General features: G+C 32.8%; 3 protein-coding genes across 8 annotated transcripts; all 3 read left to right on the forward strand.

Moving 5' to 3' along the window:
* The first annotated feature begins 240 nt into the window (after positions 1 to 240).
* Positions 241 to 4,810, forward strand: LOC107413846 (GDSL esterase/lipase CPRD49). The gene is made up of 6 exons (XM_048470489.2): positions 241 to 583; positions 1,051 to 1,128; positions 2,300 to 2,440; positions 2,969 to 3,045; positions 3,133 to 3,282; positions 4,116 to 4,810. Exons 1-6 carry the CDS (start codon positions 473 to 475, stop codon positions 4,327 to 4,329), a joined length of 771 nt encoding a protein of 256 aa, XP_048326446.2. The 5' UTR covers positions 241 to 472; the 3' UTR covers positions 4,330 to 4,810.
* A 2,436-nt stretch (positions 4,811 to 7,246) lies between these two features.
* Positions 7,247 to 10,330, forward strand: LOC107413859 (DNA replication complex GINS protein psf3). Its single transcript, XM_016021909.4, has 7 exons — positions 7,247 to 7,411; positions 8,064 to 8,194; positions 8,293 to 8,361; positions 8,440 to 8,540; positions 8,975 to 9,067; positions 9,814 to 9,980; positions 10,088 to 10,330. Exons 2-7 carry the CDS (start codon positions 8,150 to 8,152, stop codon positions 10,195 to 10,197), a joined length of 585 nt encoding a protein of 194 aa, XP_015877395.3. The 5' UTR covers positions 7,247 to 7,411; positions 8,064 to 8,149; the 3' UTR covers positions 10,198 to 10,330.
* Positions 10,331 to 11,142: 812 nt separating this feature from the next.
* On the forward strand, positions 11,143 to 13,074 carry LOC107413852 (protein EARLY FLOWERING 4). 6 transcript variants are annotated; one of them, XM_048470339.2, is made up of 4 exons: positions 11,143 to 11,625; positions 11,876 to 11,918; positions 12,029 to 12,062; positions 12,629 to 13,074. In XM_048470339.2, the coding sequence occupies exons 1-2, from the start codon at positions 11,217 to 11,219 to the stop codon at positions 11,881 to 11,883; spliced, it is 417 nt and encodes a 138-aa protein (XP_048326296.1). In that variant the 5' UTR covers positions 11,143 to 11,216; the 3' UTR covers positions 11,884 to 11,918; positions 12,029 to 12,062; positions 12,629 to 13,074. The 6 variants fall into 6 exon arrangements, with proteins under 6 accessions (XP_048326296.1, XP_048326300.1, XP_048326297.1 ...); XM_048470343.2 differs by having other exon boundaries at positions 12,758 to 13,074; XM_048470340.2 differs by lacking the exon at positions 12,029 to 12,062 and having other exon boundaries at positions 12,629 to 12,687; positions 12,758 to 13,074.
* The last annotated feature ends 1,127 nt before the right edge of the window (positions 13,075 to 14,201 follow it).

The following is a 14,201-nucleotide window of genomic DNA, read 5'->3' on the forward strand; positions in this document are numbered from 1 at the left end:
AATTAAGTTAGGGTTTAGAGATGAATTATTAAATAATATAATGTACAAAATATTCGTATTTAATTTTTACTTATTTATTCTTAGGTAATAAACAGATAGGGAGAAAGTGACTCCGGTGTTTACTTGCATCTGTGAAAAAAATAATAATAAATAATTAACGCAAGTGGGCCATGCTTCTTACATGTCATAATTTGGATGGCTAATAAAACGTTATAAATAATCACGCAAATACAATAGAATGCCATCCAATCTCGGAGGTGTATAAAGTGATTGCTAAAAACAGATACACCTCTGCAATTAGGAATTGCGATTTGATTTACTGGTATCTGTATATGTGTATCATCATCAGTCATCGCTAGAAGCTCCGAATAAGGTGGGTGGAGCGGTGATCCTAATTACTTGTTCTTCGTCTTTCTTTCTCACAGACTTTTCTGAGTGAGAGAACTTTCTACAAACACACACACACAGAGAAATGGTGGGACCGCCAAGGCCTCAGTTCGTTTTGTTCGGATCCTCCATTGTTCAGCTAAGCTTCAGCAATGGCGGTTGGGGTGCTACTCTCGCTGACATTTACGCTCGCAAAGTATTCTTTCTCTAAATCTTTCCCTTTTTGTTGTTGTTGTTGTTGTTGTTGTTGTTGTCCTACTTGTGGATTATTTTTATGTTTGAGCCTAACTAAGAAAATATTATGCATTTTAACGCCTTTAATTTTGTGGGTTTTTTTCTTCGTTTATTAATTCGTTTAAGAAGGAACAAAAAACAGAGGTTGTTTGAAAATTGTCAATACTAGTCAGATTTTTGGCGTCCAAACTGGCCCTGAGCTTTTGTTTCTCGGCCATTTACATGTGAATTTTTTATCAACCAAAACACATCAGTGAATGGATTTTTTTTCCAAAATAATTTTTTAAGTCTATCATGCAGGCATAATGTTGAATTTCAAAAGAAAATTGCCATAATTTGATGATTTTATGTTGGTTTCTGCATTTATAGGTTCTCGTTTGCTATCTGTTTCAGTGAGACATTGGCAATCTTATTTGTGATTTGTTGCAGGCAGATATATTGGTGCGGGGGTATTACGGTTGGAACTCAAGGCGTGCTGTACAGGTCCTCGATCAAGTGTTTCCTAAGGTATTGCATTTTTCAAGTTGCAAATTTAAATCTTTTTGCTTTATTGGATTTTACTTTAGATATGATCATAAAGGGATCCTATGTTTACAAGAAATTATGAGATTGAACTTGATGGAGTAATAGGATCACTCTAAAGTCCATAGTCTCCTCTATCAATTACAATGTTATTCCATTTTCTTAGCTTGATACCTTTAGTAACAAATTTCCTTGTGAAGAAAATGGAGAGATAACAATAAATGAAAATAATGTAACCCACTTAGCTGTTTTGTGATGTGAAAATCAGGATTTGACCAAGTCTATTTTTCTGGTTGAAAGGGCAGATGGAAAGAGGTATTAGGATGCCGGCTGTCTCCGGCTTGTTTTACTTAAACTATCTTATGGTTCGAGTATGGAATCCCATACACCAAAAAGGAAAGAGAAACAAACATTCTTACACGTTTTCAAAATAAAATTCCTAGATTTCGCATAATTTATTTTTATTCCATTATTTTCTTTTCCTCACTATTTTTTTAAGCCAAATAATACTCTAATACTTTATATATCTATATATATATATATATATTTTTTTTTTTTTTTTGTTTCCCCTTATACCCAATGGATTTAAATTTCTAACATTTCCTTGAGGTTTCTCAAGCTCGTTGAATCAATTTGAACCTGGTTGAATCAATTTGAAGTTCCCCAAGTTGTTGCAAAGTCTTGTTAAAAATGAAAATAATTGGATGAGCTGCATCCAAATTTTACTGAAGTTAGGAGGATTTCCATAGGATCAGCAGAATAACCAAAAAAAAAATTTGCCAATCCTATGTAAATCCTCCTAACTTCAGTATATTCTCTTGTGTCTCCCATATGAATATTTAAGTGACTTGTTCATCCACAAAGAGAATTTCATATCGCCCTGAACATATGCCTGTCACCATCAGTGATTTTTTAGCCTTTTTTAACTTTCTCAAAGCTTCTTCTGATCATAAAGCTTCCATTGCAATTTGACAGAGACAATGATAATTAGGTTATAACTTCTAGTATTTATAATATATATATATATATATATATATTTTGTGTACTAGAGGATAGTGAACAGTACAGATATTACTCTCTTTTGTTGAGGCTTTAATGTAGCAGCCTAGACTCTAGTAGATACTAACTCCCAACAATATGCTTTTATTGAATATAGGATGCTGCAGTACAGCCATCGTTGGTCATAGCTTATTTTGGAGGTAATGATTCAATGGGGCCTCACTCATCTGGCCTGGGCCCTCATGTGCCACTTCCTGAATACATTGAAAACATGAGAGTGATTGCAAGACATCTCCAGGTTCTTTCTTCATACAAATAATAAATATCATTATCATGCTATATATAAATAGGCTGTAGTTGACTTGCTGAAGGAGTGAAGGATCCTTAATTACATACTGGTTAACCTATTGGGATGATCTGTACTTCATTCATCTCACCTTTCCTTGGTGTCTTGAACATTCCCTTTCTTGGCATCTTGAGCATTGTTTGGATTCATGGTAACTTCGTAGGAAATCAGTGATGCATTTAATTTTGGTTTTACCATCTGACAAGTCTGCATGTCCGAGACTCAACCAAGCAACGAAAATTTATGAAACCAATCTTTCAACGATCAATAAAATATAGTTTGTCATAGAGGATTTAAGAGACAATCCAAATGTGCTAAAGGAAATAATAAATCTTCATAGTCATACATGGTTGAAATGATTCATTTATGCTTGTTTTGTATGTACGTCACCTCTGAATGACCATCAAAATTAGCTTTGTTGATGCCTTCTTCAATCTAGAATGATGTTTGATGCATTCTGACACACGTTTATGTTACCAGAGTCTTTCAGATTCCACACGCATCATTTTTCTTAGTTGTCCTCCTGTGAATGAGGAAAAAGTTCGTGAAATTACAAGGTTCTCGTTTGCACATCTTATAATATTTTCCTTCCTTTTTTCTGTTACTAGGACAATGCTAATGCAGGTGTTTTACCTTTGTCACAGTGAGTATTTAAGCAAACTAGTAAGAACTAATGAGTTGTGCAGACAGTATTCAGATGCCTGTGTAGAGTTGTGCCAGGAAATGGGTTTGAAGGTTGTTGATCTTTTTACTGCATTTCAGAAAAGAGATAATTGGATGAATACTTGTTTTACGTAAGTTAGTTTGCTCAAATTTTCTTGTATTTTATTTTGACAGTACCCTCAATTATGATGAGTGCAATTTGTTGCACTGAAAAAATACTCTGCCCTGTTTAAACTTTAGCCTTTTCAATTTTCAGATACCTTGTCTTTCGTTGGCTAGAATTTTAAACTCTTTACTGATGCTTATTACTGGAAGATCAATAATTACACATTAGGCATAGCTATTAATGTCTTAATGCTGTTTATATACCATTATAGTTGAGGCATTTATGGCTATATGCGTATGTGAGTGCATGTTTCTCACTTCTAGATTTAATTGTGAAGAATTGCTTTAGTTAATTAGACATGTCATAATTCTTTCTGATATTGTTATGAAGCATAAATTCTGCTCCAAGGTTGACTCAGTCTCTGCAGAATTGAGATTGAGGTTATTGCTTTCCATAACTCCATAATATGATTTTCCTTGTCCTTGTTATGGTTCAAGCAGTCAATTAAGATGGCTATACATCTGTGGTTGAGAAATAAGGTCCTTTTTCAGAAAAAAAATTGAAATAATAATGAAAAACCAGACTACTTCAGTGAACTTTCATTACAATTGATGCTCTGTCAAATTGTCAGCTAATTGTCATCTGAAAGATATCTGGCTGAAATGTACTCTTCTACTCTTTCTCGAGCAAAGTAAATAGAAGTTTTCAATGTCATGAACCTGCATGATAACTACCTTAAAGCTTATATAACTTTAATGAGTTTGATGGTTCATTGTTCAGTAGTAGTTTATTGTCAAGAGTTTAATTTGTTTTGCATTCTCTGGTAAAAGGAAATTCAGTCTCATTCTTCCTTTTCAGAGATGGTGTTCATTTATCCGCTGAGGGGAGCAATATAGTTGTAGAGGAGATATTGAAGGTGCTCAAGAATGCTGAATGGAAACCATGTTTACACTGGAAGTCCATTCCGACTGAGTTTTCAGAGGACTCACCATATGATCTCGTTACTGCTGATGGAAAAGGAACATTAAATCCCTCTGAGTGGACCTTTCACAGGGAGATTCAGTGGAAATAATCAATGGTCATCTTCTGCCTGCTTTCCCCATGCAGGTGCTTGGTTAATTGCGGAGAACAATGATATGTTATTGTATGAAACACATGGAATATTTGAAAAAAGAAAAAAAAGAAAAAAAAAAAGAAAAGAAAAATGCAAGGGGAAGGGAAGAAGATTCAATACATTTGTAGCAAACACTACTTTAGAAGTCCAGGAAAAGACTCTTATATATGGTTTACTCAATTCTATTAAATATAGCTTTGTAAGTAAGTTATTTAGAAGTAACTTTGTGCCTTTCATATTTCTTCAGCCACATGGTACTGTTGAAAGTTGGTAGTTGAGGAGCCATTCACTGTTTGATCAGAAAATTATTTCTATGCCACATTAGATGGAGAAGCTGCAGTTTGTTTTGTTGAGAGCCTGAATGGTCGAAATGCAAAATTTGATTACATAAATTGATTAATCTTTGGCCAATAACGGTTTCAAATTGGATTTTGAGTTTTATCTTTTTTTCTTTTGTATTTTTCTTTCCTATTCTTTTTTTTTTTTTTTTTTAATTTTTGTGGGGGTTCTAATTGTGATAGTCTAAATTGAATTATATCCGTGCAAAACTTGTTTTGGGTAATGGTCCTGCACTTGAATGCTTCACTGTATTTTTGCCATTAAGATTTTTTGATAAAAAGTTTTACTATTTTGTCACAATTGAAACTATGCTAACAAGACAACTGCTAATTGGTAGCATTTAATCATTAATTTTTTATTCTAAATTTTTTTTTTAGATAAGTAAACCTTTTAACACAAGAAATTATTTGATAAGATGGGTTTACTATGTCAGCTTTAGATGTCTAATTGTATTACGTCATTTTATCAAATATGATATGTAATTCATATTATTTTTTAAATTAATTAATATAATAACACTTCAAATTAGTAAGCTATTTGACATCAAATTAATTTCTTTATTCAATACATTTATTAATAAATCATTTAGTATCCTTCTAAGGAATAATTATATCATTTAATTTATATAAATTTTATCTTAAAAAATAAAAAACTTTTAAAAAATATATTTCATTCAAAAATACTTTAAAAAAGCATTATTATGTATTTCATATTCCATCCACTTTATATTTACATACTTTCAAGTTTAATATGATAAATTAAGAGGGATATCTTTTTATTTTTATTTTTTATTTTTGAAAAGAAAGAAATACTTTTTTTATACTTCTCTTTGCGTTGCTACTCTTTTATAATAAAAATAATATGCCTATATATATATATATATACACCTACATTGATTTTCCCATAATGTTTATAAAAATAGAGCAATTGTATATATAATGTTTTATTTTGGTTAAAATAAACTAATAATAGTAAGAAATAGTATTTGCATTTTTTTTAAAGATTGTTTAAGAAATAAAATAAATGAGATAATCCTTTTTAAGAAAATTAAATATATTAATAAAGTCATATTAAAGAAATTGATTTCTTTTGGACGAAATATTGAAATAGTTTGATTTGTTAACAAATAATTTACCAATTTAAAGTTTAATTACATTGCATTTTAAAAATGATATAAATAATGTGTTGTTGGAAAATCATAAAGCAAAACTGAAAAACTAAGTAACACAAACAACAACAAGATTTAGCGAGGTTTGGCCAAGAGGTTCGGCCAAGATTGCCTACGTCCTCATTGCTCCAGTGAGAGTTTTTGGTATTATTGAATAGCTGCTGTTACTAAAATCACTATATAATTTTAACTATGGAATCATTCAGATATTCACAATCCAAAACTCCTGTTACACCCTTTTCTCTCTGTGTTCTCAACCAAGCTCACAAAGAACATCAATTACACACACAAAGAAGAACACGAGGGAATGAAAACAGATTTCTTGAAGTTTTTCCCACTTCTGCAACTTTCTAGAAAAATTTGTTTTTTTCCTTTTGTTTTTTTTTTTTTTTTTTTCGTTGTGAAGGAAGAAAACCATATATATAACAAGTATTGCTCAAAATGACGTCACTCTACTTAAGATGTGAGGCAACGTGACCATTTTGCCATTCTTTATTTCCAAAATAATGAAGTGCACCGTTTTGACCTCCTAAAACTTCAAAACGCTCAAAACAGATTCTGCACTAGATTTTGCACCAGTTTTTAGAGCACATTACAGCAGCAATATAAGATAAATTTGAGGATTAAATCATCACATGTGCGATATTTAATAAATTAACATAATATAATATGATGGGTTTATGACTAACGTGATAGATCTATCCTACCAAATAATTTATCTTTCTATATAGCTACTTAAATGCTAATCTAAAAAAAATATTATATCACTATTAATGTTACCATTTGACAATTTCAATAACTATTTAAATATGTTCACTTTGCCAAATTAGGTAGTTTTAATAAAAAAAATCAATTCATATTCAAATGCAATTAATTAGTAATGGCCATATTAACAATAATTCTACGGGTGATAATTATCAGATATTGATGATAAATAACAAAGTGATTTTTATTAACAGTAACCAATAACATTTTTCTTTCTAATATAATATTACCTCTTTAAAATTTGGTATTAGAATAATAGTGAACTCTACTGATCCACTGTAGAAAACCGCAAGCCACAATTACATAAGAAAAATTGAAAACAAAAATACACATAATTTAGATGATTTCTTTTTTTATTAGCTTTAAATGGATTGTGTGCTTGATCATTTCCTCATTTATTATTTATCTTTGCTATATATATATATAAATTTTTTTTTTTTGGGGCTAAAATTACAATTTCATATTTAAGCGACGCCCCAAACTTCACTGGATCTAGACCGTTGAAATTTTTTTGAACCACTACTAATGAACGGTATCCGATTACAGATACATGTTATAAATAGAATTCCCCCGCTTTCCATATTTTTGGAGTTTCCCTCCCTTTATTTTTTTCAATTTTGTTTATGTCAGCTTCCTCTTTCCTTTTCGTTTTCAGTCATCTTCTTGCACTTGGAGGCGCGGCTCAAATCTCTCTCTCTCTCTCTCTCTCTCACACACACACACACACCCCCTTCGTGCAAACGCCAAATTAGAGCAACACGAATCCAGGTAATTCTCTATTTTTCTGTATATATCTATATTTCTTAGATTTCGATGTTATTGTGAATAATATCAATTGGTATATATGTATATTATTGTTTCCGATCTGTACTTCTTGTATCTGAACTTTAGAGAAAAAATAAAATTTGTATTTCGTTGCTTTTCTTCTGCTATTCAGTAATCGATTCGTGGTTTGGATTGCACATCTGCTTCTCGATTTAGAGCTGATTTTAGTTGTTTTTTTGTTTTTCTTTAGAGAAAAAAGAAAAACATTTTTTCTGAATTTGATTGGGTGGTTATTGTTTGCGAATCAATGGGTTTATTGCATACGAACTTGTTTATCAAAATAGTATAGCAGTTTTTTTTATTTTATTTTTATTTTTATTTTTTTATAGTTTGCCCAATATGTCCTTGCTCAGATTGCGGCCAATTTGTTAAAATTCTTAACCTTGTCATTTGAATAACTAGTGTAAATGAAGTGATCTCGAACCCATTGCTTGATCCGCAGTTTTGTAGTTCTATTACCCACTTGGAAAACCCAAATCTGTGTTCTTAATATGGTTCATGGTTTACTTTATGTTGATAACTGGGAAAAAATGATTTTCTTCTGATTTTCAATCTTTTTTTTTTTTCTTTTTATCTTTTTTTAAATTCATTGTAGGTTTTGGTTGGTAATGCTATATAAAGGATTTTTCACTTGGAGTACGTTGTGGGATTTGCAAAGCACTAAGCAAGGTTTTCTCTAGAATGGCTAATTACTATGACCTTGATGATATTATTGCTGAGGAAGAGGTTCATATTTTGGCTTCCTATTCTGCTGGTTGTAGTTCATCTCCCCAAAATGTTGGTTTCTGATGGTTTTCTAAATGTGTTTATCTGTTTGCTGACAGCGTGTTTCGGTTGTGTTCCGAAAGGCAGTAAATGGGGTGGGAATTGATGCCAGCGCCGAAACGGATTGTGTAAGTGAGCGGATTGGATCTGGAGTTGGATTGAGAAAGGATGTTTTTTCTGATATTTTCTTGTCTGCATTTTTCCAGGTTGAAATAGATTCCAAGGTAGAGCTGCCTTTCTGGCTTGCTCATGAGTTATACCTACGAAAAGTAGTAAAACTGAAGGTTCCTACCTGTTTCAATCAAAAGTAATTGTCACAATAACTTGATATCTTCATTTTCCAATATCTATTGTATAAGTAATATTATTTCATTGGGGAACTCCTAGTGGCTGAGTGAGAGGATTTTCTTTCTTTTTTTTTTTTTTTTTTTTGGGGGTAATTTTGATTTTAGAATGGAAACATGCTTCTGCTTCACCTGTGAAATCTGATAACTAGTAGTTTTTTTCTGCGACATGAAGATCATAGATAATTTAGTCAGGAGCAGAGTTGTGACTAACCAAATAATATGGTTGGAAATCCCTGGACATGTAGCATATGTTCAATTAAGGCATGGTTTTTGACTCGTGTAGCGAGTTCAAAGTCTAAAAAAATGAGTACTAATTTGCAATTTTTACAGTATCTAATTTCTTATAGATTCTTATTAATTTTCAACTTTTTTTTATTTAAATTTTTTTTTCCAGAACTAGGCTGGAACTTGGGGCTGATGCTGCATGTGTGGATCTGAGATCTCGATGTCCATACTTCTACGAATTTGGATGCAAGATAGCACGGTTGTGAGTTCCTGCATTACTCATTCTCTTCTTTCATATGTAACTTTACCAATTTAATGCGTTCTCTGGGTATTTTTTTATGTTAAATTATGATCTTAAAGGTCCCTTTCACTGAGGATTTGTTGAGACAGAACATATGTCAAGAACTCCTATCATAGATAAAGTTCTTCCATTGCAAATACTTTCATATTCATTTCTCTCGTGCATAATATGTTCATTATATGATGATTTGTCTATCAAAAAAGCAGAACAAGAAGCCATATGCATGTGCTAACCCAAACCATTTGATGAAATCACTGGCTCATCATGTTCTGTTTAAATGTACAGGAATAAATTTTATCTGATTGTATGTTTTATTAACAATGTCATGCAACATGTTTTTAAGACAGAGTTTTAAATTTTCAGTAGCAAACTATATTGAAGGCTGAAATTATACAATGATTTTGTTGTAATTGGAGCATATCGAGTGGAGAATTTTGATTTCATCTGGTATACTGACGTGCTTTTTGCTGGTTGCCGCATCACTGTCCTTACATATTTTTTTTGTGTTCTTACTAGTAGTTGTATGGCTAGACTTGAGGGGAATATTTCAGTCATTAATTAAGATCTAATTGCAAATAAATCTAAATGATACAAACAAAACAACAAATTTTGGTGGATAAATTGTTGTTAAACTTGTTAAACATGTAGTATATTCTAGCCAAATTTTTATTTAGCTAACAATTTTTTGCTTGTTTAATTTGATCAAGGTTCAATTCCTGTGAGCCAGAGACGAGGGTTGAGGGTAGGGATTTGGGATCTTTCCTGTTATCTGCATTTGAGAACAGATATAAGGAAGTCCTAGCCAAGGCACACTCTGCAGCATTCGCAGCGGCTTCCAAATGCTTTACACTCCTAACAAAAGAAGAAACCACCAGTGAGACTCTTAGTTCCATTTTGTAGCATTATTTTCTTACTGTCATTCCCTCAAGATCTTCTGTACTGAAATATTTACCGTAATTGCTTAAACGGATATTTTTGTAGTGTATGAGGCAGCTCAATCTTCGATGGCGGCTTTTAAGAAATGGAGGATGGGTGGTCCTAGATTCCAGAAAGCATCCATACTTGGAAGGAAAAGGAAACCAACCGACTAGTGTCTATTTCTAACCTAATTATATGCATCTCTTTTGCATTTTTATAGCTTTTGCACATGCATGAGAAATTGATATGTATTTGACTTGTATTTTTCAATCATATTCTAATATATTTAGTTCTGTTTATATTTCACTTTCACAATCCTTGCTGAATCTTACTAGAAATAGAATAAAGCAACTTTATTGGATAAGAAAATTATTACAAAATCTGTCTAAAAAAATTGCCTATATGATTTTACCTCTAAATTTTATTCAGAAAAAAAAAAAAAGTGTTCATATGGTATTCCACAACAGGTGGAATTTCATAATTCATGATTTTTTTTTTTTTTTTTTTCTTGGATACATAGTTCAAATTTTGTTCTAATAAACAAATGAAAGAAAGAATTTAGAGTGGATTGAAAAGGTTAATAGAAATAATTTGGTATTTTGGAGAGACATTGCATTAAACTTTCGTTGCTTGCTTACATGAGCGTTGCATCATCTTTCATGGTGTGCTTTTTGAGAGAATATGTTTGTGGGACCCACTTAGGATATTTTTGGGTCTTCATATGTAAATAAGAAAAGAAGATATTTATGGCTAAGACAGGTGGATAGAGCACTTGGAAAGGAGACAGAAAGGACAGCACACGGACTTTTGCCTACGTGGCAGGATTCCTTTGGACTTTTTTTTCCCTTTTTATTTCCTTTTTCCAAAATACTCCATTTGGACGCTACCAATGCCATTCCATTTTAGATATTTATCTCCGACCAAGAAAAGCTCATTAGCTCATTTACCCATTCGCGCTGAATGCGCGTCCTATTGACGCTACCAAATGAAAAGGTCAAAAAAAAAAAAAATTGAAAGCAAGATCCTCCAACTCGATTCTCACGCGCGATTCTGATCTCGTGTACGCTCATCCAAAATTAAACATGTTATTATATATAAATATCTCCGCACGCCCTTCTCATTTCCTCTTGCCTTGTTATTGAAGTGTAAATTAAATGACCAAAAAAACCAGAGCCACTGACAATGTGTTCCGATGAGACCGTGCCGGTCTAGCAGTCCGTCCATGCACATGACCACTCTGGATTCCTCCTCCTCCGCTGCCGAATCGAGCATGGACGACGCTTCCAATCACCGCCGTCACAACCACCAAACCCTAAACAAATCCAAACGCAAACCCGTCGACCATGAAGAAGAAGAAGAAGGCGAGGCGTGGCAAACCTTCAACACCAGCTTCAACCAGGTTCAGTCGGTGCTCGATCGCAACCGAGCTCTGATCCAGCAAGTCAACGAGAACCACCAGTCTAGGCTCCCCAATAACATGGTGAAGAACGTGGCTCTTATTCAGGAGATCAACGGCAACATCTCTAAGGTCGTTTCGCTCTACTCTGACCTCTCTACCAATTTCTCTACCATCTTCCATGATCAGCAGCGCTCTGAGAACGGCAAGCCTGAAACTCCTCCTCCTCAGCGTTGATTGATTTACATTCAATTACTGTTTTTATTTATTAAATCATCACTAATTTCCAAGCATTTTCTCGTATCTATATAAAATCAATTTATGAAATCAGAGTCTTAGGTCGGTGTTTCAAATAAAGTGTTCGGTTTTAGTCGGAGACTCTGTGTTTTTTGTGTGGGGTTTTGTAATTGAATCTGCTTATGTGTGTGTTTGTTTCGCTTTTGTGTTTTATAAAGGAGGGTGAACTGCAACACTCCTCAACTCCGTTGACGTAATAAGGTATTTAAAACCATTAATGCTCTGTTTGCTGCCTCTTGTTGTTTTTCTCTTATCTGTTTAGTTATGTGATGGAACTTTCTAATTTTTGATTTTGATTTTATTTTTAATAGTTAAACAAGAAGATGAGGATTGAAGCATTTATTGGTTTGTTACTCCGATTTTATGCTGAATTTTTGGACTTTCTTTCTTCCCCCCCCCCCCCCCCCCCCCCCCCCACCACAAAAAAAAAAAAAAAAAAAAACATGGTTTTGAAAATATGGTTTGGATTTTGAGTTTCAATCGGTTGGAGAGAAAAGGATTAATGTTGGGAGCGCATAGATGGAGATGTGGGCAAAGTAATGGAGTCAAATAATGCTTCATGTAGTTTAGAGATTTATTTTCAGAAATTTGAATATTAAAGACCCAGAAAGTGCCCACATAAGCCACAAGTGAGTTTGAGAGGAGGAGACTGTGTAGCTATGTGAACCAGTGTTAGGTGGCTATATATTGATTTTGATATTGCTAGTCTTAAAAAGTGATTTGTTACTCGGGTGTTGTTGTATCCCAGATGGGAATTATTGTAGGCGTTAAAATTTAATGCCGAAATGACTCTATTTCAATATATTATCTTCTCTTTTTGGGATCCACTGACAGTGCTACGATTGGTCTGAGAGAAGATAGAATGATCCTTATTTATTTTTGTTTTATCGTGTGCTGTTTTGTTTTACAAGGGGGGTCAGTGTCACAGTGTGGGAACTGCTAACTTTTCTGTTCAACCCGCTAAAAAGAGGTATTTATGTTCTGTCTAGCTCAAGTTTCTTGCTGATACTAATACTTTATATGATGAATAAATTAATTAGGTTTCGGAAGAAGAGTGGGGGGCAGTGTTTTGGATTTGATACTGAACAAATGTTGTATTTAAGGATCAAAGATAGGATGTTATATTGAATGGTTTGGAATTCTTCTGCTTCATAATCGGATTATGCCACTGTTTCTGGGTAATAAAAAGATGTGTAGACAATAAAAGTTGGTATTTGAATTTATATAATTTAGTGAATGCAATCTATAAAACACCACTGCTTTAATTAGCAAGAGCAACTGTTATTGGATAGGAGATTCCAAATTGTCATTTGGGAAAGATACCATGAGGAAATTAAATTGTCAGTATGTTGTTCAAGATTTTGTTTTTTGTGTGTTTCTTATTGCTGACTCTTTCTCTTTCTTATTGATTAGATTCAATTTTCTTTTTTTTTTTTTTTTTTTTTTTCCCGGGGGGGGGGGGGGGGGGGGGGGGGGGGGGATTGAATCATAGATTAGATTCGTTAATAAGTATCTTAGGCCTAACGGAAAGTGGATAAACCACCAAGTTGTCCCACGTGTACGTGTACCTCGACCTTCTTGTTTAAAAGTTACAGGAATGGTCCATATCCTGTAGAGAAAACAAATAATACTGAAGGCAGCAGTCTAATTTATGATGCCTCAATCATAGGCTTCCATTCAAATTTACAAATTATTATTATACCTGGTACAGTTTATCCAAGCTTTTATTCTTTGAACTTGGAGATTTTGTTCTTTGAACTTCGATATGGAAGGATTCGAACTCTAAGACTTCTATACGGGGATATGGTAGCTTCGTTTATTTAAGCTTAAGACAAACTATTTGTCCTTCTTATTCCATAATCATAGATAAGAAATAGACTTTTTTTCTTTTAACTTTATTTAAGGTTATATATTTTTCAGGAAAAATGCTACAAAAGGCTCTTCATTTTCAATATGTGTTAGCTTTTACGAAATAATCTCTTTTTCACGGAAACCAAAAAAAAAAAAAAAAAAAAGGAAAAAAAAAAGTTTCTACCATGAAATTATATCATGGGAAGATGACATTTTTGTCAAGAATGTATATACAAAAATAAAAACAATAGAAAAGATTTGTTGAAAAAAGTGTGTATCTTCTTTTAGAGATATAACACTCTTATATAACAATTGAATATTCTATATAAGGAAAGAAAATAAATCATGGGAATTATACTGTCAATTATACAATTAATTAATATTTACAATTAAAGACTGATAAGAGAGATTGATTTAATATATTTTAAAATCCGCCCTCAAGATGCTGGTGAATCAACAAGCATTGCCAACTAAGAATTCATGACGCATTTTAGTTAAGGACTTTGTAAAAATATTTGCTGTTGGAAACTAAGTGGAAAAATGAGGTAGACTAAGAGTATTAGCAGCATACTCACCTTGAATATAATAACAATCGGTCTTTACATGGTTTGTTCTTTATGAAATACTGGATTT

The sequence above is a fragment of the Ziziphus jujuba genome, chromosome 8 (assembly GCF_031755915.1).
Source record: "Ziziphus jujuba cultivar Dongzao chromosome 8, ASM3175591v1".
Classification (NCBI taxonomy): Eukaryota; Viridiplantae; Streptophyta; class Magnoliopsida; order Rosales; family Rhamnaceae; genus Ziziphus; species Ziziphus jujuba.

Excerpts from the sequence above, each read along its gene's own strand:
- LOC107413859 (XM_016021909.4), top strand. The coding sequence starts at position 8,150 with ATGGCTAATTACTATGACCTTGATGATATTATTGCTGAGGAAGAG. Across the intron at positions 8,541-8,974 it reads CCTACCTGTTTCAATCAAAA|AACTAGGCTGGAACTTGGGG; the intron begins GTAATTGTCACA and ends TTTTTTTTCCAG. Across the intron at positions 9,068-9,813 it reads GGATGCAAGATAGCACGGTT|GTTCAATTCCTGTGAGCCAG; the intron begins GTGAGTTCCTGC and ends AATTTGATCAAG.
- LOC107413846 (XM_048470489.2), top strand. The coding sequence starts at position 473 with ATGGTGGGACCGCCAAGGCCTCAGTTCGTTTTGTTCGGATCCTCCATT. Across the intron at positions 3,046-3,132 it reads AAAGTTCGTGAAATTACAAG|TGAGTATTTAAGCAAACTAG; the intron begins GTTCTCGTTTGC and ends CCTTTGTCACAG. Across the intron at positions 3,283-4,115 it reads TGGATGAATACTTGTTTTAC|AGATGGTGTTCATTTATCCG; the intron begins GTAAGTTAGTTT and ends CTTCCTTTTCAG.
- LOC107413852 (XM_060819747.1), top strand. The coding sequence starts at position 11,217 with ATGAGACCGTGCCGGTCTAGCAGTCCGTCCATGCACATGACCACTCTG.